At 41.2% G+C, this 22941-nt stretch overlaps 1 protein-coding gene across 2 annotated transcripts in view; it reads right to left on the reverse strand.

Moving 5' to 3' along the window:
- Window positions 1–22680, reverse strand: part of ccny (cyclin Y) — a 61271-nt gene extending 38591 nt beyond the window's left edge. For both annotated transcript variants that reach the window (XM_035414571.1, XM_035414570.1), the window contains exon 1: window positions 22029–22680. In XM_035414571.1, the coding sequence (XP_035270462.1) occupies window positions 22029–22182 (154 nt within the window). In that variant the 5' untranslated portion in view covers window positions 22183–22680. The remainder of the gene's footprint in view (window positions 1–22028) is intronic.
- Window positions 22681–22941: the final 261 nt, after the last annotated feature.

The raw sequence follows: 22941 nt of genomic DNA on the forward strand, positions 1-22941 counted from the left end.
AAATCTACGTTCTAAATCATGACCGGCTGGGAAATCTCGTAAAGTGGGGACCGACAGCCACGGAGTACAGAATGAGACATGGTGATACACTAGTGGAATAATTTATTTAAAGACATACTACGCAAGAGTTTTACCTTGAAAATGTGATTAAATAGCATACTAAGGCACATCTATGATGCACTGGCAATCTGTGTCTTTATGCATTTTCACCAAATCTGTGCACCTTTACCTGCATTTGTGATTCAAAAATGTGTTCGGGATTTTTCTGGGTGTTGTGCTGTTTTCTGCAAGGGGGGGGGGTGCTGCAGAGCTAGCTAGCGAAGAAGTATAGATAGATATAGAAAAGTAAAAAGACAAGCTGACAGGGCTGGTTCAAGAGCTACAGCAAACCTTGGAATTGCTTTTCCTCTGGCGTCAGCTGAACTTTGCCAAGAGGATTAAAAGCATTGCGGAGTTGGCGTGTTTTCTGTTGGACCTATAAGTGAACGTTACCGGCAGTGTGAAACTGGGGACAATAAGGACTTTATTGCCCCAGTTGGGACAATAAGGGTCTGAAATTTTCAAATTTAAAGTTCCAACAATAAAACCACCATTACGTTCAACAAAATGGAATTAATTAAGCTATAATCAAATCTGCCTTCTTACAGTTGCTCATTTAAAGGTACTAATGTTACCTCTAGCTATCCAGCTAGCTGCATTTAGGTGGGGTAACTTCCTTGGCATGAATGATGTTGAAGACAGAGGAGGAGACTTCTTTGATTGTAAACACATGCTGAGAAATCCTGCATAGTATGCCTTTAATACCCATCTAAGTAAATGTCCAACAGATTTAAAACAGGAGTAAATGTCTTTTCATTTAAATCAAGTACCATGCTGCACAATGGTATTTGAATAAAAAAAACTTGTACCTACAGTCAAAGTATCTCACTGCCCTTGCCAAATGATCTGGAGCTGCTTAATAATGCCTGAACCTAATTACAGAGAATCACCGCAACGAAAGGGAGTCAGGTTGTCTGTCAACTACATCTGTCTTCGGAACACCACTGATGGCCATCTCAAAAAATCTCACTTTATTATTTATGTATAAGTGGTATCCTGAATAGTGCACTTAAAGTGCCCTTAGGGATACCCACCACCAGTTCATCCCTCCCTACCTTATTATTTCACATACGTATTTCAGTTTTAGCTTCGAAATGCCATCCGCAGACCCATTTACAATATACAGTCAAAAAAAGGATGAGATTAAATGCAACACACCAAAAACTGCCCAAATGCGCTTGGTCTTTACTGAGCTGATCTTTCGATGTAAAATTTGTCCATTTAAAAACTTTCCCTGGGGTTTTTCTCCCTTGCTGTCCATTAACTTTGCATATTTTCAGTGGGCGCTTGAGCTCAGCTCTTACACAGAGTGGAAAGTATTCTGTCGACGTATGCAATACTGGCTAACGGCGTGCCCACCACAGCAGCTGCAGACATGATGTCATGGGAATGCTCTCTTGTGGGCAGCTAGTAGCTGAATGTAAAAGAACGCTTGTTAGATGGCCCTCTCCCCCCCCAACCCCCTCCAAAAATAAAAATAAAAGAAAAAAGACACTATGATGTCATTTCCTGTGAAAAGTCAGGGATGGGTGAGTAACATACATGGTCAGGTAAAGTTCTGCAGTGACATCATTAGCCACTCCATAGCAATGCTGTTAACTTGTCCACTGGTATATTCTGCCTTGTAGTCAAGGAAGCTCCCTACTCTATACAGCTAAGCATGCATAAGTAATTAAGAAAATAGAAAAAATTACCACAGGGAAGGATTAAAATCTGAACAGTAGATGACAAAAATTGCAGGTGGCAGCCCTGAATTTCCAAGCATATCTGCTGTTCAAAAGGAATTTAAAAAAGCCGGTCTGGTATGCAGCCCAACTAAGCCTAAAAGGTTTTATTACCATCTAATCATTTATGCTGTCTCTCTTTGCAGACGTAATCCCAGTGACTGCCATTACAATAGTCATTTGGCCTTGATTCCATCCCAATTACACCCTGCTAAATGTCTACATGTTACTGAAAAACTGAGGGAAAAATGTCAAGTTGGGTTGCACAATCAAAATAACAATCACAATCAGGAAAATAACCAATCCAGCAGGAGAGGGGAGCTGATACCTAGGCCACAGTACATCTTCCTTGGACTGTTCAACTTCACTGATTGGACCAATGGAAATTTGGTTTGAAAGAATGATGAGGTGTTGAAGAACAGCCAACACAGAGAACACAGAGGGTCTGAAGATTTCGTGAATTCCATTGCCTGGAAAGACGTGGGCACAAAGGTGCAAACCTTGTTGAAATAAACAACTGATGACAAGCCTTTCAGGGCCTTCACAGACATTGCCTGCAGTGGAGAACTTCCATCCACTCATTTGCTTTCAAATCCAAGCAAGGTAATAAATACAAACCGAAAAATAACTGTTCACACACACAACAAATTGAGCAATGAATAAACAAAGAGGCATAATGTCAGATATCCCCATTATGGTCCTACTAGCTTTGATTATCTTAATTCAAAGTGAGTTTGTTTCCATCCAGAGATGCAATATACTTGATGGACTATTTGATACTCGGCTCGCACTAATGAAACTGGAGAGCTTTTTAGAACTTGCGTATGATGTAATGACAATCAGCCCCAATGATGTCAGTGCTTCCAGGGAGTACTCTTCAGATGATTGCAGATCGAAAGCTTTACTTTCAAAAACCACCCAAGCTGTAGGAGTCCATTGTGTCACTAAATTCATCTGCAATGCACTCCTCCATCTAGACAAGAGTTGCTTCAGAAAGGGGAGAAAAGATGCTAAGAATGAAAGAAAGAAAAAAAAGATGTAGTGGGCCAAAATCAAAGCAAAATTCACTCTTTGAAAAATGAGTCCTTATCTGTCTGATTATTGAATCTCCATTCCTCCTCTTAATGATTTACAAGGACTCAATTGGAAGAATCCATGCTCCATGCTCAACAACTGTGTTTGAAATTGTGCAGGTTATTTATGGTGAGCCCTTTCTTGCACTCAGTGGCCTAATTTCAGAGACCAGAGAGAGAGAGAGCGCGCAAAGAGAGCAAGAGGGAGAAAGAGTGAGAGAGAAAGAGATTGAGTGAGGGAGAGAGTGAGAAAGAGAGGGAGTGAGAGAGTTAGGCAGTGAATGAAAGAGATAAATTGTTTTATACACTGGCAAAATATACTGTATGTACGTCATGTCAATAAAGATTACTGAGCTGAGCTAAACTGACAGAGACATAGAGTGAGAGAGAGAGAGAGAAAAAGAGAGCTAGAGTGTGAGAGATAGAGAGTGAGCAAGAGTGAGAGAGAGAGAGAGAGAGAGAGAGAGAGAGAGCCAGATGGCTTTTGTCGGCCTTTGAGGCGATACAGGAAGCGCTCTATTCTTTGCCACATGAAAAGCCTCCCAATTTCAGTGCGCCCAGCACTCCTCCAGCCTCGACTCCTTCGCCATGGGAACAATGGCATGGAAAACATCATGACAGAGCTTTTGATGCCTTGGTTGTCATCTGTTGCTTTTCATCTCATGGTTCCCTCATTAGCAACAATCTGTGGAATAAACCCGGCGCGGGTGTCAGGATTGCCTTAAGTGTACACCGCCAGGGACTTCAATAAACCACTTAAGAGTTGCAAAATGCTAAAGGTTGTGCACTCCTGTTGTTTCAGAAATGAAGCAGGCAACAAACAGATTTCAGTGGACAAGTGAGCCAGCATGGGGGAAGGACAGATACACCTCAGACTAGCAGCTTCTACAGGGGCTTCAGCAAACCCCAAGTGTTACTAGTGCTAGGCCCAGCACCCAAAAAAAACATTTAAATAACACCTTTAACACATGTCGCCTTACCCTGAAAGGTTACAGAATTTTATGGTTTAGGGGTCAAGTATTAAAGGCATCTCACCACGTTAAAATAACATTGGTTGTGAGAACAAGAGAAGTGCCTACAGTAGCATTGCTAAAAAAATGAATACAGCAAGGTTAAGTGTTCCAAGTGTGAAAGCGACTAGAGAGTAGAAAGACCATGAACTCAGGAAAGAAGAAAACAAATTAAATGTGAATCAGTGAACAATTAAACAGCTGTGCTAATTTGATTTTTTTTTTTGGAAAAATAGAAAAGAAAATGCAGAACCTAAAAGATTTTCACTAGCATGGTGAGGAAAACCACAAGAGAACCAAGTGAGAGGTTTTTCATTTAACCTCTCACTAAAATATATCAGCATGAAGTGTATTTAAAGAGCCAATTTGGTACACAGCCCAATTAAATGACTTGCAAAACTGGAAAACAGTGATTAATTAACAATTCACTGTACCACAGGGTATTCAAGAGAAGACAGGACTGGGACTTAAAGAGAACATGCATGGGACTGCAGATAAACCAGTTATGACAAATTGAATACGCTTCTACTTGTTTATTTTTTATTGCAGGGACTACTGGCATAGTTTTAAGACACTGTCTTGTTTATGTTACCTATTTGCATTTTAATTGCTCAATATTTTCATTATAACTGAATGAGTAAAATGACAAACTTTTCTTTTTTTTAAAGGAGACCATTTAAAATCCTATGATCACTGTCCACAAAAACTACACACGATGATGCAGCAATCCTGTTTACTGTGTATAGCCTATATCAAGCATAATAAACTTAGACGCACATTGGCACTCACTGGTCCATTTCAGCATCCTACAGTAGCTAGTGTAGAAGCCTTCCCAAGGAACAAATGTATGTTGGCTCAGATAGAGTGAGCCGTTGCACCCTTTAGCAAGGTGGTACTTAACCTCAACTTCTTCAGTAAATATCCAGGTGCATGAATGGGTATCCAAAATGTAAGATGTGTAGGTCACCCCAGATAGGGGCTTCCACAGAGCAAACGCATGATATGACGACCTGCTTTTCAGAGATGCGGCCCCATGTTATCAGTTGGGCGTTGATTCAGTTACTCCCAGGGATAAGTATCAAGTGAGGGCTTTTTTTAAACAGCACTATCCTAATATTTCTACACTCAAACCCTATGGGAGAACTGCAGCTGCAGCTCTGACCTGTTTTTCAGCACGCTGGGCAATCGACACGTGATTTTTAGCATCATGCAGCCTCCCACCCACCATCTACATACCCCAGAGGCTGCCGCAGCAATCGGCCACTGACAAGGTAGCCGTACTTGCAACTGGAGGTTTATAGTTTTTAATCATGGACCGGGGAGCCTGTGACTGGTTTTGACCAAAATTGCTTCAAAAATTCACCCTCCAGTACAACTAGCTCAAATGAAAGCAAACTGTACTATAATGTTCCTAAGAACAATGTGTCTGAAAACATGCAGTGCTGGTATATCAGGTGTTCTTAAACCAACAATAGTGCCAATTGCTCAACACATTAGACCTAGTTAGGTTGTCAGAACTTTAAGAGCAACTGACCTGTGTGTGTCAGGTGGCAGATCGCAGCAGTTTTGCTAGATCTCATTCACCAACAGCATTCAAGAGAGGCAGAGCTCAGGTTTCCCATATCGGCTACAGGAGCTCATTCAACAGTATATTCAGTCTAGAGGTGCTGCCAATATGCACACTTTGTTACTATACCAATCTGTAAAAATCCATCAGTGAGGCCTGTCGCTAAATACAAAGATGGTACAGCTGCAACCTTTCGGTGCTGGTTGTTCACTGGTATAAATTACACACGGGTTAATTATAATGAGATGGGTTGCTCATCTACAACGCTGCCGTCACTGTTCCTAACAGAGGCCGGCAGTAATACCTTCAGAAAAACACCAGCCTCGGCGTTTTCCGTGTTCATCGTAGCGTTCTACAAACGCTAATTAATTATGCATTAACACGCGTTAATCAACAATGAGTAACGTAAGACAGCCGTAAAGTCTACAGCCGAGTGGGTCGCGAGTGCGCCAGAGAGAATGTACAGTACAGTACACGTCTGCGTGACTGAATTTCCCAGGTCCTCTCTGAAAATAACCGCTCAACAGCCGTGTGAAAGCCGTAGAATCTCTCAAACGAATGAGAAAGAGTTTCCGTTTGTCCAATAAATAAAAGGGAGAATTCTAAATTGGTGAAAGTAGCCCGAGGTCGCTGTGACATCTCTCAGAAGGCAGCTGTCTGCGCTGCCCCGACATCGCAAAATCCCACCAATGCTTTCATGTTTCTCGCTTGGAGCGGAACACAAAGAACCGTGTCCAGACTGGCTTGATTGACCTCCTACCTGGACCTTCCCCTTGAATTGGGGGCTAATCTCTTCGATACTCAATCACACAGGGGGACTATCCTCAGTTTACAAGGTTGTTCCTGTTTCCACAAATGACCAGCATGAAGTCAGCTCCCCCTGAGGAAACCAAAAATTTGCTTAAGGTCAAAAGAGAGCCTTCTCAAGAGGTCGGGTTGATGACGAAAGGCTTCAAACAGGACAAAGCGCACAGACACAGAGACACACATATACACAGACACACACACACACAAAAACCTTCACACCTATAAACACACACAGACACAGGCAGGCAGACACACACACAAAAATATTCACACACACACACACACAAACACACACACACACAGACACCAACACACCCATACACACATACACAATGGACAGCCATGTAACTCTGGATTTCATTTCTACTTCTTGCGACGCACTTTGCGGTCTGCTTCTTCTTTATTTTTAAGGCCAAGGAAACTCATTACACTTACCACACCAAACATACCAAGGGGAACCATTGTGGGATCTAGGGCAACCCTGAATCATTACTGTAGACAATGATTCAACAGAAGTTTTCCATTGTTCTGTCAAGTATATATATGCAACTGTTCAGTTGGGAATTGCTGTTTTATGGAATACAATCAATATTGCAGTGTTTAGTTTTTATATGAAAACTGAGATATATGACTGAGCCACATCGGCAGGATTTACAGCATCAGTTTTCAAGGCATGATATACAGGAAGCCCATATCATTGCCCTAGCACACAATAAACTTGCTGGAGGCCAAGCAAAGTAAAGATGCAATTTTGCATCCAGGGACCCATTTCAAACCTTGGTCCAGTATAATACCAAGGTTTGTTTAAAAAAAAAAAAAAAACAATAATAATAATTTTTAAAAAACATTAAACCTTAAAAAAAGGCAGAAGATTTGTATTAAGTTGCTCCGAGTGTAACTGAAAATTGCATGTTTGTCAGTGATGTGGACAAGACTAGTTAAAAGCAAGCTTAGAAACAGGCTCCTCAAAGCAATTGTTTTTTGACACAGTGTTTCAATTTTCAGCTTGCAATTTACCTTGGGTTCGTACAGGTGTTTATAAACTGCATGAAAGGGTCTTAAATTTAGGTGTCTTAATTAGTTTTCACACAATTGAAACACATGTTAACATTAAGTTAGGATTCAGATCCAGAAGGTGCCCACAAGCTGTTGTACTGCTTGTGTATTAAATGTTTTTTTTTTTTTAACCCTCGACAGCCAAGTCCCCAGGGTCAGACCATCATGCCCAATAACCAAACCACTGCACAGATGCCCTTGTTAAGCATTACATTATTCTGATTACAAGCAAGAAATAAATAAAGACAGCAACGTAAAAAGCAGACAGTTTTGCAGTTTTTGCTAAGTATGTGCTGTGCTACCATAAGACGATAAGAAAAATAAAACGGGGGCATATTTCAAAGCCTGATACAATACAGTGAGTAAAAGATATTCATTTTTACCCGTTCCATTTAACTGAGTTATGAAGCAGCGGATACTTCAAGAGCAGGGTCTACTTCTGACAAATAGCTTACCACACACAGCTATTATATACGCATACATACAGTACATTTTGCTGATATTCACAAATCCTAAACCTGCCAAACTATCCTGAATGTCCTCTCCATCATATCATAAAATCAAGCTGTTTAAAACTCTGATATAGGGGGTGTAGAGATAAAACCATCAGGGATTCTTGTCAAAAGCAGACTGCATGTTTTCATGATAGTGATAAAACAAAGTTCAGTCAAAACAAAAAAAAAAACTGTTTAAATGGCGACTTAATGCGGCACGCCAGATTGCTGGTCGTCCAAACGTCCATAATTTGCTCCTGAAAACCATATCCCTAGGAACGGCCTTCAAACATCAGCTCTACTCAGGGGCTCAACATTTTTTCAGCCTGAAGTTACACATTCCTAATTATTTACACAAGAGAAATGCCCTTATCATAGAATTTGAGCTAGCATGCTAGAACTTGAGTTCTAGTGCTGACAGAAGACGTGGGACCTACAATGAGTTTGGCACACATTTTCCATCCTGCTCTAAAGGTCCTTCCCATTGACGAGAAACCAATACCATTCTGAACTTGACTGTGCAACTTATTTGGGTTCGGATTGGATACAAACTGCACAGATACAGAATGTAACACTGGATTTTACCAGAGGCAATATTCTTGCCACATCAGTGAGAGAGATATTGGAGCGTCTCTGCATGGCACACTTACGAAGTGCCTTAATAAAATGCCTGGTGCTTGAAATGATGATACCTGTTACATACACCCTATTACTGGCCAAGAGGCCAGTCAGACAAAGCAGTTTCTCTAAAAAGCGTATCTGGACATAAGACACATCACAGGTTTACTAGTTATTATTTTATATAAGTCAACGTAGCTTGGAATCGATTTGGAGTTCCGTGGAGAAATACAAGATGCATTTGCAAAATGCGCCACAGGAAGAACTCATACAGTTCAGTGCTAACAGTACACAGCAGCCCCCATCGCATGTTATAAGGACTGCGATTCGCAGTGCGCGCCGCTTCTGAAACAGGCCTCATTATTGCAGACGCCGGTCGCAGTTTTGTCAAGGCGACACTGAAAATGATCAAGGGCGGCTGCCTCGGAAGTCTCTGTGCAGAAAATAAAACCCGGCACAGAAACGTTTGGTGGGGGATGGGTCCGGCTGTCTTTTGCAAAGGTTTGCTGGCTTGTTTTTGAAAAAAAAAAAAAAAATGTTTATCTTGCGCATACAAATCACTCAAATCATCTCTTTCCGCCCTCTTGGGGGACCTCTGCAGCACGATGTTAAATATTCATGCAGCGACAGTTTACAGTCGATTGCTTTTATTTGGAAAGCTTGTGCACAAATGACTTCATTTCGTTCCGCGGAGAACACATACGCCCGAGACAGTTTCAGGCACATTTTTCCACCCCTCTACCTGATGTTATAACGAGATGGCTAATTGGTTATAATCAATTTTGCATTAGACTGCACGCAGTTGCTTGTTCCAGGCTGTAGAGTGACGATGATACGATGGTAACAACTCCCCAAGGTGCAACAGGTTATCCTTTTGGAGTCCTCAAAGGCCTATCGACATTACACGTCCTCCCAGTGCCTGTTGTGACTCTCACTCTCTCCACCTCTCACTCTCTCCGCCTCTCTCTTTCTCTGCCTCTCTCTCTCTCTCTCAAGAAGAACTCGACAAGCACTGCGATCATTAATATTCATCTCTTTCTTCCCTCCGTAAATTAGGTATGTAAAAGATTGATGCCGATTGAAGGGGTAATTGAGGTTTCCATTTAATATGCAGGGGCTCACGAAAACGAGGGGAACGGCAGCTGATAAAGTCCCATGTTGCAATGCGTGAAAAACATGCCTCAAAAAGGTGTTACAGGTCTAAAATGAGTGTGGAGGGTTGCAGGAAAGCTGCTGTCATGAGGAACAGTTTGGCACCCAATTTCCTGGGGACAATCACTGCATCTGTTTGACATTAAAGAAAACACAACACCCCCAATTTAAATAGTTGCAGCTTGAGCCCTGATGATTGGGCAAAGGCAACTAGACAGCGCCTGGTTACGAGAGAGATGGGGAGGTAAGTGGGCGTGGGTGGGTGGGTGGACTGGCATTAATATCTGGATGTAGGCATAGAAGATTAAAATGAGATCAAAGGGGTAGGGGCATGAAATCATAAAAGCAAAAACAGCACAGATGATTAGGTATTCATGAGCTTATTAAAATCCACTGAATTACAGGCCAGAAATAGAACAGTGAAGGCCTATGAAGGCTATCTACCCAAGTAAATAGCCCGAGAAATGTGTGCTTCTAACTGAATAACGTCTAAAACATCATTATGTCTATTATTATGACATCATTATGACAACAGACCCATTTTGTTCCCATGCCACCAGCATTCTACTACTGTGGGGGGGGGACTGTTATTGCAAAGGCATTCCATTCACTGTAATATAAAGATGAGAAGTCTCATCAGTAATCAGTAACACAGCATGGCAATGAACATGTGGGGCTGGTTTCCCAGACAGGGATTAAGTTTAAGGGATTAAGATTAAGATTAAAGGAAAAATTCAATCTCCATTTAAATAAAGTTTTAGTCAAGGACTAGATTTATCCAAGTATGGGAAACCAACCCATATAGTACTAACTGCTGTGGCAGTTGCTACCTGTTGATTGTAGGTTGTGTTGTAGGCTACTTACAGCACACATTATACAGCATATGTACAGGTAGTGGCAAAAAGGTGCATGCGCCAATATGACGTCATGCAAGTCTTTTTTTGATAATGACTTTCCATTGTCCATGTCGCCATCACCTTAAACACTGCCCTTTTGAAACATCAGCACAATACTCTGCTAGAGTAAAGCAGTGATCCTCTAATGTAGGCACCTCCCAGCCAATGGGTTTCTGTCGTCAAACACACAAAGCCTCATTAAACTCTCTCTCTCTCATCAGAATGAGATATGGCTCAATAATAAGTCTGAGGTCTCCTTTACTTCACCCTCCTCCCACACAGTTCACGTTCATCCATGACCTGATTCTGCATCAGGAGGATCTTCCCATCTCACATGAAAGCTTATATAGAGGATTTATTAAATGGCTCCAGAGTTTTAACAATACGGTAGCAGGTCAGTTAAAAATAGCAAGTGGTTCGACTTCTTAGTTGGAAGCTTAGGGAAAGAATTCCTTCAAAACCAGGCTTGGGCTAATCATAATGCCCGGAGAAGAGCTTTCCCTCCATTGTCAACAAGTGAAGCCGGGTCATCCTTCCTGACAGTCATCAAATGGGGCTTCACTGTGAACTCCCCAAGAGCACCAAAGGGAAGTAAACACTCTTCGCAACACAGCACATGGGACAACACCATCAAACAAGCACATCTACTGTAATCAGTTTTACTGAATAGTTAATGTGTCCTTATTCCTAAAGTGCACAGTATAGGCTTTAATTGTGTAGCCTTTATGGTTTTTTAAATCTTTTTATCCTGTATACGCTGAAAAAGAACTATAAAAGGCACACATAAAATGTTCAACATTAAATCAATTCTTCCATATGAGTCCACTATGGCCAGAGTAGACTTAGGCTATATAAACTCTGTTAGAGTTGAATTAACACTGGACATTTTACTGTGTACATATGTGTCTTGCTAAGTTTATGTAAGTCTACATTAAGGGTCCAGTTGACTTTTATATAATTGCTATTAGGCTATTTTTGTTTTTTTGTTTTATGGCCATTCACTTATGCCTTTACCCAAGGATATATGCTAATAATGCTCTTGTACTGTACATATGCATATTAATCATGCAGTATGCAAGGGACTATAAAGTAGGGTGGAAAAAAAACAGAAATGGAAGTCACAGACTGAAATTCAATCTGATCCCGTAAGACTGAAATCAAATTACAACGTAATTGCGTGACGGAGTGCTTATTGTTCAATTAGATTATTCTGCCACGTAGACATTTTAGCTAGTGGACGCCAGATTGATGGATAACACCATGTGTCCCGTGTCCAATCAGATATGATCATTAAAATTCTTGAGGGGTGCATGGGATAAATGTGCAACGCTCCAAGGAGTCCCCCTGACCTCTTTCAGAGCGACAGCCATCCCATTGCTTCAGCCCTAATGCCTAATTTGCTCCCAGTCACACGTCAGGGACATGGTTACGTGTATTATAAACTGAAACCCAATAATCCAATCCAGACAGAGCTGATGCAAATTTCACCGTGGGCCCCATTTAGACCCATTCAAAGCTTCCGATCAAGGACCGACCTCCATTTCACACTCCACGAGCGGGAAGGAGTCGTGAATAAATGAACAGTCTCCCACAGTTCGCAATCTGTCAGAAGTCCAAATCGCGCTTTCATCATTCAAAATCTGAATCACAATGCCTTATGGGAAACCCAGAGCTGTCAATCTCAACACAGGTTGTGACTTGATATCTCTTTTCAAAAAGGCTCCAGCTGAGAGGGGGAGAAGACCAAAGGGCCACTCACCTTTACAGAAAGAGGCAGGCTTGACCGCTATTTTTCCCCACAAGTGTGGAAGCTAATGTTTTTCCCCATGTGCGGAAGTCAAGCTAGCATGCTTGAGAATGGCTATGCAAAATGGATGGGTGACAATAGCAACTTTGGAAAGATGACATAGCTACAATGTGATGGGTACAGCAATCACAAAAGCACAACTGACATGTGAGTAAACAGTATACAAAAAGGGGATGCCGAAAGTATATTAGTATTTGTTTACTATGACCACAAAGCATAGCCAAGAGAGCCATTTGTTTTCAGCTTGATAAAGCTACAAGCTTTCTTTTTGTGCGGTCACATCCAGGATGAAGCTTGCAATTCTGCCATGAACACCAGAGTTAAAGTGGCTGAGGCTTCCAATTCTGCATCATGATGGCCCCTTGACTTACTTTAAGATTGTCCAACTGTTGCCTTTGTGTTTGAGTTTACCTGTAAAACCACCTTTCTCACAGAATATTAAAATTCCTCACCCTGTCCTCTTCTGAGAAGGGTAGCAATCATCCCAGTAACTCTGAGTGTCATGATAAATTGAGAAATCATAGAGGAAGGCTCTTCCCTAGTAGCTAAAACATGCTACTTGTTCATGGGGGTATTGTTGTCTCAAAAATAAATAAATAAATATATAAAACTGATCCACAAATATTTATCTGTGCATCCGCTACATTTATTTGTGGATTCACTGCATTTATTTGTGGATCGGCTGCATTTAATTGTGGATCCGCAGCATTTATTTATTTATTTATTTATTTTTGAGAGAATACCCCATACTCATTCGCTGCTGGATGTCACGTAGCTGCTGCTACTGTTATTCCTGTCCCTAGCTAGATTTTGTACCTGACGGCAAAACAGTAGAGGCCAGAGTGGATTGAGCCATTCTTCCATCCACTACAACACCTGAGTCAATAAATCATGATTGAAATTCATCATTAGTTGAATCTGTTGTTTTAGTGTTAGGGCGGAAGCAAGAGCTTGCATCCACATCAACCATTCTTAGATAAGTCTGGGCACCCCTGATTTAGAAGGTTTGCACAGCCAACCTTGATCTTATATTTTCAGATTATTCACTCTCTTAAAAAAAATTTTAAACTTGGATGTTATTTATTTTTCCAAGCAAGTTTGAAACTTGCTGAAATCCTCTGTTCAAATGCTCAAGGTAGCTCCTCTTAGTTTAAGCTCAGAACTAGTTAACATTTTAACAGCCTAAAGTATGCAATTATGATAGCTAACAAAGTAAAACATCTAAGTAATATTTCGGCACTTAAAACAATTCACACTTTAAAATAGGAGGCATAGTATTCATAGATGTTTTTTTATTTAAATAAGCATGGCAATTATGCTTACATTTGTCATATACTGACAAAAGCTGAAAATATAAGGTGAACAGATTAAATATAATTACGACGAGTTTTTATGTGCAGATATGTGGAAATGGTGTGGGTTGGCCTGCCTTGCATCAGCAGGTTTCAACATGTGACGCCACTCATGCAGCACATCAGACAATGTTCTACTGTTGCAAATGGCTAATTCCTCCATTTCTGTTAATCCTTTCTTTATAGCGCAGTCAGACACCCCTCCATCACTGCCTGCAGCGCTATGCCAGTTATTCTGCAGGCTGCTTAGCAAGTTGCTGACTGTCCATTCTGGGCAGAGCCAGTAACTTTCATCTCCGCCTTATTGCAATGCTTGATGCTGAGGCTGACAGAGAGAGCGGCTTCCCGACAGCTTTTTCTGTTGAAAATACCAGCACTCTGAGGTTCTTCAAGAGAAGCAGCCAGACACGCCTGTGCTGGTTTCCCACCCAGGAGATCAGCTGATATTAAAAAGGGCCAGAGCAGACATCACGGGAGTGAGGAATATCCATCCCTTAGCTGGAGGAAGGAGTAGTTCCAGTATTCCTAAGTACAAAAGCCAAGCACCCCAAAGCAATGGCATGATCCACCTACAGATCACATTTTTAGAGCCGTTCTGACAGTATACAAGTTTGAATGATGCATATGGGCCTTTAGCCAAGTAGAGATGCAACGATATGATCATTTATAACCGATACAGATTCCGGTTATTTGGGGGGGGGGGACATCTGCCAATACTGATTGTTTGGTGGTTCTGTTTCCACAAGTTCCATAAGTAACCATTTAAAACAACTTTAAAGTAATGCAACAAAGTAAACATTTAGGCCTATATTTTATGACCGGTCTTCACAAGCATCCAACTTGAAATGCATTCTTCCAACCGGAAGTTAATTCCTGAAATATAGGCTAAGTGTTACCCCTAGAATTTTCCAGGCTTGGTGGCACGCACTGAAAAACCCCCTAAACAGACGCACTGAAAAACCCCCTAAACAGACCCACTGAAAACCCCCTTAAACAGACGCACTGAAAACCCCCCTAAACAGTGGCACGCAGGGCAGTATATTGATGTGGTTGGATGCAGCACGCAGTCTGTAATTTATATTTGCTTTCAAATTTCTGTTTGCTCTGCATATTCAAGACTTAAAATGATCACAAGGAAAGGATAACTTAATATACTGCGTTTATTGCATAAACATAAGCTGTGTAACCTCTGCCACATTATAATGAAGACTTCAAAATTCCATACAGAGCATCTTTGGCAATGGTACACACTTGTGACAAAGAACATTCAGTAAAAAATATATTAGATTAATTAATTTGCATTATATTAAAGTGGCAGGGAGTTGGGTCAGAAGCATTGCTATTGGAGTAAAAAAAGAAATAGGGACACACCTGGCATTACTATGTAGGTTTACCCAGGTTTTATGCACCTTATGCATTAATTAGGCTAATCCTCAAACCTTTACAAAATATTAAGTACATCATGAACATGATTCAGACCAATCCTTCCAGCGTTTCTTGCATCAAAAACTGCTGTGAGGGGTAACAGCAAGAGATTCGCTGGCAGACTGGTACAGCCTTCCAGAATCACATTTACATTAAGCATCTGCTTGGCAGACGTCCGTAACCAGAGGAAACTTACTGTATACAGATCACATTTTTTAAGAATTATCCATTTGTGCCTACGGATGTCTGCTGGAGCTACATGGATTATGGACCTAACTCAAAAGTGCAATCGCCATACACCCATTCACCCAATATATTAGATTAATTAATTTGCATTATATTAAAGTGGCAGGGAGTTGGGTCAGAAGCATTGCTATTGGAGTAAAAAAAGAAATAGGGACACACCTGGCATTACTATGTAGGTTTACCCAGGTTTTATGCACCTTATGCATTAATTAGGCTAATCCTCAAACCTTTACAAAATATTAAGTACATCATGAACATGATTCAGACCAATCCTTCCAGCGTTTCTTGCATCAAAAACTGCTGTGAGGGGTAACAGCAAGAGATTCGCTGGCAGTCACATCTGTCCACAATGCAAACAAGTGAGGGATTCTTCACTGTAAGAAGAAATTTAACATTCAACCATACCAACACAATGTGGTAACACTAGGTTGACAGTGAAAACAAGAGACATAGGCTACAATGAGACTGCGGTTCCACAAGAAAATATGAAATATCAGAAACTTACTTTGACTTCGTTCAGCAGGGATAAGTAAAGTAAGGGGACTGTGACCACAGTTACAAGAAGTTATTATACAAGTTCTAATACAGTTAATTGACAGAACACTGCAGTGACGCTCTTATAGCATCAAGTTTCCCAGGCAAAAACACAGAGGTCGTCATTTTTCAGAACAGCGCCCCGCAGAGGCTCCCAAGCCAAATGATTATTGATTTCCAATTTAGTAGATAGTTGGTGTCATTTTTGGCATTATAAAAAAACATTTTGGTGCCTGGCAGCCCACCAGGTCTGTACAATTATAGGGGAAACAATGAATATGGAAAACAAAGTGAAATTACTTTGTATCTGACAGGCAAATTAAAACCACCATTTTAATTACAAATAAACAACATACTTTTGATTGACAAGTCATAATCGGAACTGACCACCAGTTATTTTCAAACTATTAGCCGATGGCCGATGACAGATTGCTAGTATTATCGGCCAATAACAATCGGTGGTCAATCAATCGGTGCCTCCCTATAGCTAAGTTTCATCAATTTGTCCTAAATGCCATCATTGTGCCTCATGACACTCCTTGCAAAACCCTCTGACAGATTCCATACAAGGCCACACCTACACAGTCCACGTGAATAAGTACTACGCAATGTTCTCATTGTGGCACTTATTCAAAGTCTCAATGACACCCAGAGATGGGCTCTGAGCAGATGCATTGTTCAGATTAACTGAGAGAAGGTGTAGAGCACAAGATAGGCTAGCTATATTTTACAGCGATATAGCCAAACCAATTTTAAGTGATTCAAGTCATTTCAGTGCACCTCTGCAGCTGTGATTCTGCACTGCAGACACAGAAGCTCCGGAACACGGATAATCCTAGCTGGATTAACCTAAAGGTAAGAACAAAAATACAACCACAGACAAGGACACCAAAACAAATATCCTCTGGGTTAAGAGATTAATCACTTAAGAGGCCAGATATGACTACAGTAAAAGCTAAAAACAAATGGCCACAGATTTTAACTTAATGGTTTGACTTTAGGTCTTCTGGCTGGCTAGGAAAGGCCTCCCACTATGATAATTACTCAGACGCATCAGTGCAGGGCTCTATGCTGACATTTTCTCCATGGAGTTGTGTGCTCCTAAATTTAAAAAATTTAGGAGCACGATAATGCATCCCAATTAGTAGATGTGCTCCTAAATTATTTTTGCAGTTAGCACATGCCAGAGTTCAGGAGCAAATTCTCCTAAAATGAAAGCACTGTAAAGCCCTGCAGAGAACATTAGTATAACAGTAAAGTGCGGCTTCATAAAACCATAAGAACCTACAACGTTCAATCAATCACCTGACTCATAACAACCAATGAAATGCCTTTGCTCCCGACATGAACAGCCATGAGTGATTTCTTCATGCCATCGAGTCGCTGAAATGTACGATAGCTTCACCAATTTTGGGGTTCTTGAAGCCACACCCCAATCAGTAGTGCATATGCCTACGCTCCACTGCGCTAATTTCTGTGTGTGGATTTGCAGTGCATTATTCAGGAGCCTGTAACCGCAGCTAACACCAAACGTACCAATAAAAAACTGACAGGCACTGCTGTGTTCAAGTTCCACGAGATTTTAACACGCCCACTTTATATCACAGCATGTCAGTGTCCCCAGCGCCGTGCGTCTTATTCTACACACAAGCTGTGAACCACGAGGGGTTTGAGCATCTCCGGGTAAAAAACAGACAGTGGGACACATCTCGACAGCGCGTGGCCAGCGCGTGGACAGTGGTTTCCAACAAACAAACAGGTTAAGGCAGAGCTGTCTAAAAGCCGCAGTGTGCACATCACTCAGTGCTCACTCAAGCAACAGCAATATAATATAGGGTTTCCTGTAACAAGCTTCTCCTTCCAGTGCTATAATCATGAGGCAGTTACTGTGACACCATCCGCATGACATGCCTCTCATAAGAGTGGGTGTACTCAGTCCGTGCAGGGAATAACAGCTGTACCAACGGATGCAGTATCTCTACCTGCTCCCAAATAATTACAATGAACCGCACCATAAGAAAATATTACCAAAAATGATTTTGTAACTAAAGAAAACAACTAAAGAAAACGGAACAAAGGTTTACTGCAAACAGTTTACATTTATGGATCAAGCAATCAAACAAAAGTCCTGTGTTTCAATACAGGGAAATAAAAGATGTTTTCCCAGTTGGACCAAGGAAATATCTGCTTGTAATAGGTTTCTGCATTTGCACTCCAGAAGGCCTGGGCCTCATGGTAAACAGATGCTACATTATTGAAACCTTGAAAGGAGAAGTTTAATAGAGAGTCTTTCTTTCCAGACAATGGTTCCTGTTATTGGGACTCCCTGTTGCGCTCACAATGACTGCGTTAATTCCCAGGGGTGACTCAGCACATGATCCAGCCCTGTCTGCCTCGGCTGGCTCCAGCTGAACACTGTGTGAACAGACCTCTGTCCAGACTGGTACAGCCTTCCAGAATCACATTTACATTAAGCATCTGCTTGGCAGACGTCCGTAACCAGAGGAAACTTACTGTATACAGATCACATTTTTTAAGAATTATCCATTTGTGCCTACGGATGTCTGCTGGAGCTACATGGATTATGGACCTAACTCAAAAGTGCAATCGCCATACACCCATTCAGAGCTTGAAACTGTAACCTGCCAGTTGAGAGGTTGCAGATTCACTGTCATCCAAGTATAAGCATCGTCCCAATTTACTGATGATAAGGTTTTCACAGACTGGCCAAAACATCTCCCAGTCGATTACGAGAAGCAAAGCTGCCTCCATGCTAGTGTGACACAAACACAAAAACAATTACTCTCCCTTTTGCTCTCTTTTTTGATCACTCCCCCTCTCCTCTCCATCTCTCTGCATTAAATTGTCAAGCACAGGGAGGTACCCATAGACACATGACACTTCACTTGTTGTTTCTCATCTTCCAGCTAAATTGAATTAGCAGAGGGGACGGCAGCACTTCTATAAAATGCTAAGTTGCTTCACAACAAGCTGCCTGCATTGAGCTCTAGATTCTAGAAGGCCAATCCGGCATGCTCCTCAAAAAGAAAGAAAAAACGCCAAATGGGATGTGACGGTTGTTGTCCTTTACCACCCAGTATGTCAGCGATGCTAAAGGATAGCGCACCTCCCTCTCAGGCTAAGACACAGATATCACCTAGTGTAGCTGTAGCAGTGCTTCTTACTTCAAAGCAATGGCCACACACTGAGGGTGTTGGATTCACACACACATTGCACACAGAGGAAACATGATTCCTCACTCCTCACTCACACATAGATGAGTTACAGCTCCACTTGGCACAGTAGAGCCTTCTGCTTTCACAAGTGCATACAACAAAATAATAACACAGTACATACCGGGACTTCAAAAGAGGAGTAAATCAAAGATACGGGGTAGGCTCCAGGCTCTTCCAAAATCTCTCGGAAATATTACCTTCTTAATTCCATTCTCTCTCCAAGACAATCTCCACAAGCTTGCTACAGTTGTGGCTGCTAAAATTCATAGTAGCGTCTGTCCTCACACACTTGATTCCAGACAGAATTAAGACAACATCTATGAGGCAGACCAGTCCGAGTCTCAAAACACTCCACTCACATTCTGAGCTCAAGCAACCCTGTCACAGGCATGCTTGTTTTGCATGTAATAGAAAAATAATTGGAAAAAAAATTGATTCAGTGTCCAAAGGAGCTATGCATAAAACCTTAAGTCCATCAAGGACTAGAAATGCATCTATGTCTTTCAGTTTCTCTCTGCTTAGCAAGTTAGCAGGTGCCAGAGCACAAGCTTTCCCAAATGGGCAGGTAAATTGAGAAATATACAAATACCAATATACCAATACCAATTTACCTTTACTTAATATCAGCGTTTCAGTTTATCAATTACTAAATTGAATGTACAACATTTTCTGGAACAATCTGACAATTATTCTAGAATGCTGCATAGCAACATAGAAATATTGTGTTCCTTATTGTTTAATTAGTTAGTCAGTAGTGTAGTACTGAAACCTGAAGTAAAGATTCCAGCTTAGAATTTTATGCGACTTTCCCTCTATTTCACAGTATGTCTTCCCAAGAGAATGCAAGATTAAAGCTTTGTTTATTTCCAGTAGAGTAGATGATACACTCTCAACAAAGTGTGCAATGATGGATTCTACTTTTATATTTAATTCCAAATCTTCTAATATCTTGAACCAGCTTGTAGTCACAAAATTATCAGTCTTCATTATTTTCATGCCCTGAACCTTGCATTTTTTTAAATAATATGTGTTAGTATGGTTGTAATTATTTAATGCATGAGTTTCTTGCTAGTAGGCTTATTTATGGAGTGTCCAATCTTATCCAAAAAAGGCCGGTGTGGGTGCAGGTCTTTGTTATAGCCCAGTACTACAACATCTGATTCAAGTAGGCTAAATGAACTAATCATGGCTTTCAATCAAGGCCTTGACAATTAGAATCAAGTGTCTTAGTACTACTAGGCTAAAACAAAAACCTGCACCCACACCGGCCCTTTTCGGATTGGCCACCCCTGGCCTATTTGATCCAAAAATGGTTCTTTCAAGCCTAGGTATTGAAACTCGGTCCTGGGGACCCTCTGTGTATGCAGTTTTTCATTCCAATCCGAATTTAAATTCCAGAATTTTAATAAGCTGTTAATTTATCTAAATTAGGTGCTTTTCGTGTTTAGAGGGATTACTTACCCGCTTAAGACACGTTATGTCATAAAAAGCTATGCATGCCATGAAGGATAAAAATCCATGTTCACATTCTGCTTATTGTGAATAACTGCATAAAAAGAAGTTACAAAATGATTTAATGGATCAAGTTAAAGACTCATGTGAATCAACAGGCTCCTAATTGGCAAAAGTGGAGCCTGTGGCCACTAAAACGAACCATTTGGTAGATAATGAATTCAAAGACAGAGCAAATGATAACAAACCAAAGCAGCATTGTGTTTATAAGTGTTAATAAGTGTAAGAGAAAATGGATGATTTTTTTTTTTGCATTATTTAGTTAAACGTGTTCAACAACCAATTAGGAGCCTATTGGTTCCCCTCAGTCCGTAATTTGATCAGTTTGTTTTAGTTCACTTTTTTATATGGAGTTGTTTGCAATATAGCACAATGTGAACACAGGACTTTTATCTTAATAGCATGCATAGCTATTTCTGGCATAGTGTGGTTTACAGTAAAATGGCATATAATCCCCAAAAACATAAAAAGCATCTAATTAAGAGAAATTAACAGCTTGTTTAAATTATGGGATTGCAATAGATAGATCGTGGTTGGAACAAAAACCAGCATCACAGAGGCTCCAGAGGACCGAGTTTGAATGCCTAGGCTAGCCCCAAATGTAGTCTGCTAATGCATTTTTTATTCAGCATCCGCGATATGCAAAAGATACCGATTACTCCATATAACCAGAGCGCATGTGCTTAAAACGCAGATACTCCAAGCACTTGAGTACACCCAAAACAACCCACTTGCTCGCCTACTATTTGCATGGCCTTTGACCACTGGACGTCGCGGGCAAATAACAGGATCAAGAATAATTGTAGCTTGGTTTACCGAAACGCACTTCTTTCCCCCCACACAGCTGTTGGACACGCCCACGAACTCCTTGCCCCTCACGTAGCCTGTGGTAATCATGCAGGCTAATGGAGGAGATTTAACCTTTCGAAAACACTTAACTAGTTGTTACTGCGTCCTTCATTTAGCCACGCTTGTCGGTACATGTTTCTATACAACATCGGGCAATCTGTACAACATAGCCTTCCCCAGGCTAAGCCGCGCATGCATTAGTGAAAATAGGGTGCAGGAATACGCTCTCTAAATTTAAGTAGCCAGCTAGTAGCTAATGCTGTTAAATAGATTTGCTTCTGTATAGCCTATGTAAGATTTTCCCCTTGGCATTTCATCTACCTTGTCTTCAGGTTTTACTAGTAAAATGTTACAATTAAAACAACAGTGCTGCAATGTCTGTGTTTTATTTAACAAACAGTGCACATTTTTGATCAGCAAAAATATATTTTTAAAATGTAGCCTATAATGTACAGTTAGTAGGCTACCGGTGTAGTGTAGCCATGGTCATCTACTGTCCCCCCACTAGTTTCACAGTTACTTCACGTTTTACATGGTTTTACTGTAACGACATCAGCGATTAATCTCTTACCGTCAATATTCTCCCTGTCGCTGATGTGCTGTAGGTTACAGCCCGTATCCTCCCTGCTCAGCTCCGGCTCAGGGCGGTAGGGCTCAAGTCTGGAATGTGCGTTTCTCCGGAGCTTGGGGCTAGAGGATACGCAGCAAGAGGTCGTGTTCCCCATCTTTCAGTTTCTTTTTTTACGCAACCTGCAATATATCCACCTTCCTTTAGCGTACACACGGAGACACGTCCAATTCCGGCTGGAACGTCGCTAGCTAAAGACTTCAGCAGTGAGAGTGGAACTGCTATACCGAATGCCCGATCGGTTATACACCCTCGTCCGGTCCTAGCTTGCAGCGGTAGTAATGCAAAGCCATTTACAAACTGAGGGGGAAAAAAAACAAATCAGAAAGGTTTCCCCCTTCTCAATCGTCTCCCGGCTCTCCCAGGCTATTAGAGAGACGCTGAAGTGTGTTCAGCCACCCCACGCAGTAAGCTGGCTGTCGTTATTTCTCATAAAATGAAAGTGAAGGAAATCTGCTATTGTGTCCCCTTCATTTTGGCCCATAAACATGGGAATGACACTAACCTTAAATGTTAACGAAACATCGTGAGCAGCACCGCTCCTGTCACTGTAGAAGAGACAGAGGCTGCACTGTGTAAGCTGTTTGATTGAAAAGGTTCCGGTTCAAGTGGGTGGTAACACACTAGTTCACAGAATGAGGCTTTTTTTTTTTTTTTTTTTTGGTCGCTATTTGGCTAAAAATTGCACCCATGGTCAGAAAATCATCATTTAGATGTGTTTTGTTTGAGGAACTGACGAGCCGATTGTTTGTTTTTCTTACAGTCTTTTAATTATAGGCCTCAATGGCTTAATGATTAAATGCTAGCTGGCTTAATCAAAAAGCCATGGCTTCATTCTGTGACCACCAAAGGCTGT

This window comes from Anguilla anguilla, chromosome 4, assembly GCF_013347855.1.
Source record: "Anguilla anguilla isolate fAngAng1 chromosome 4, fAngAng1.pri, whole genome shotgun sequence".
Lineage (NCBI taxonomy): Eukaryota > Metazoa > Chordata > Actinopteri > Anguilliformes > Anguillidae > Anguilla > Anguilla anguilla.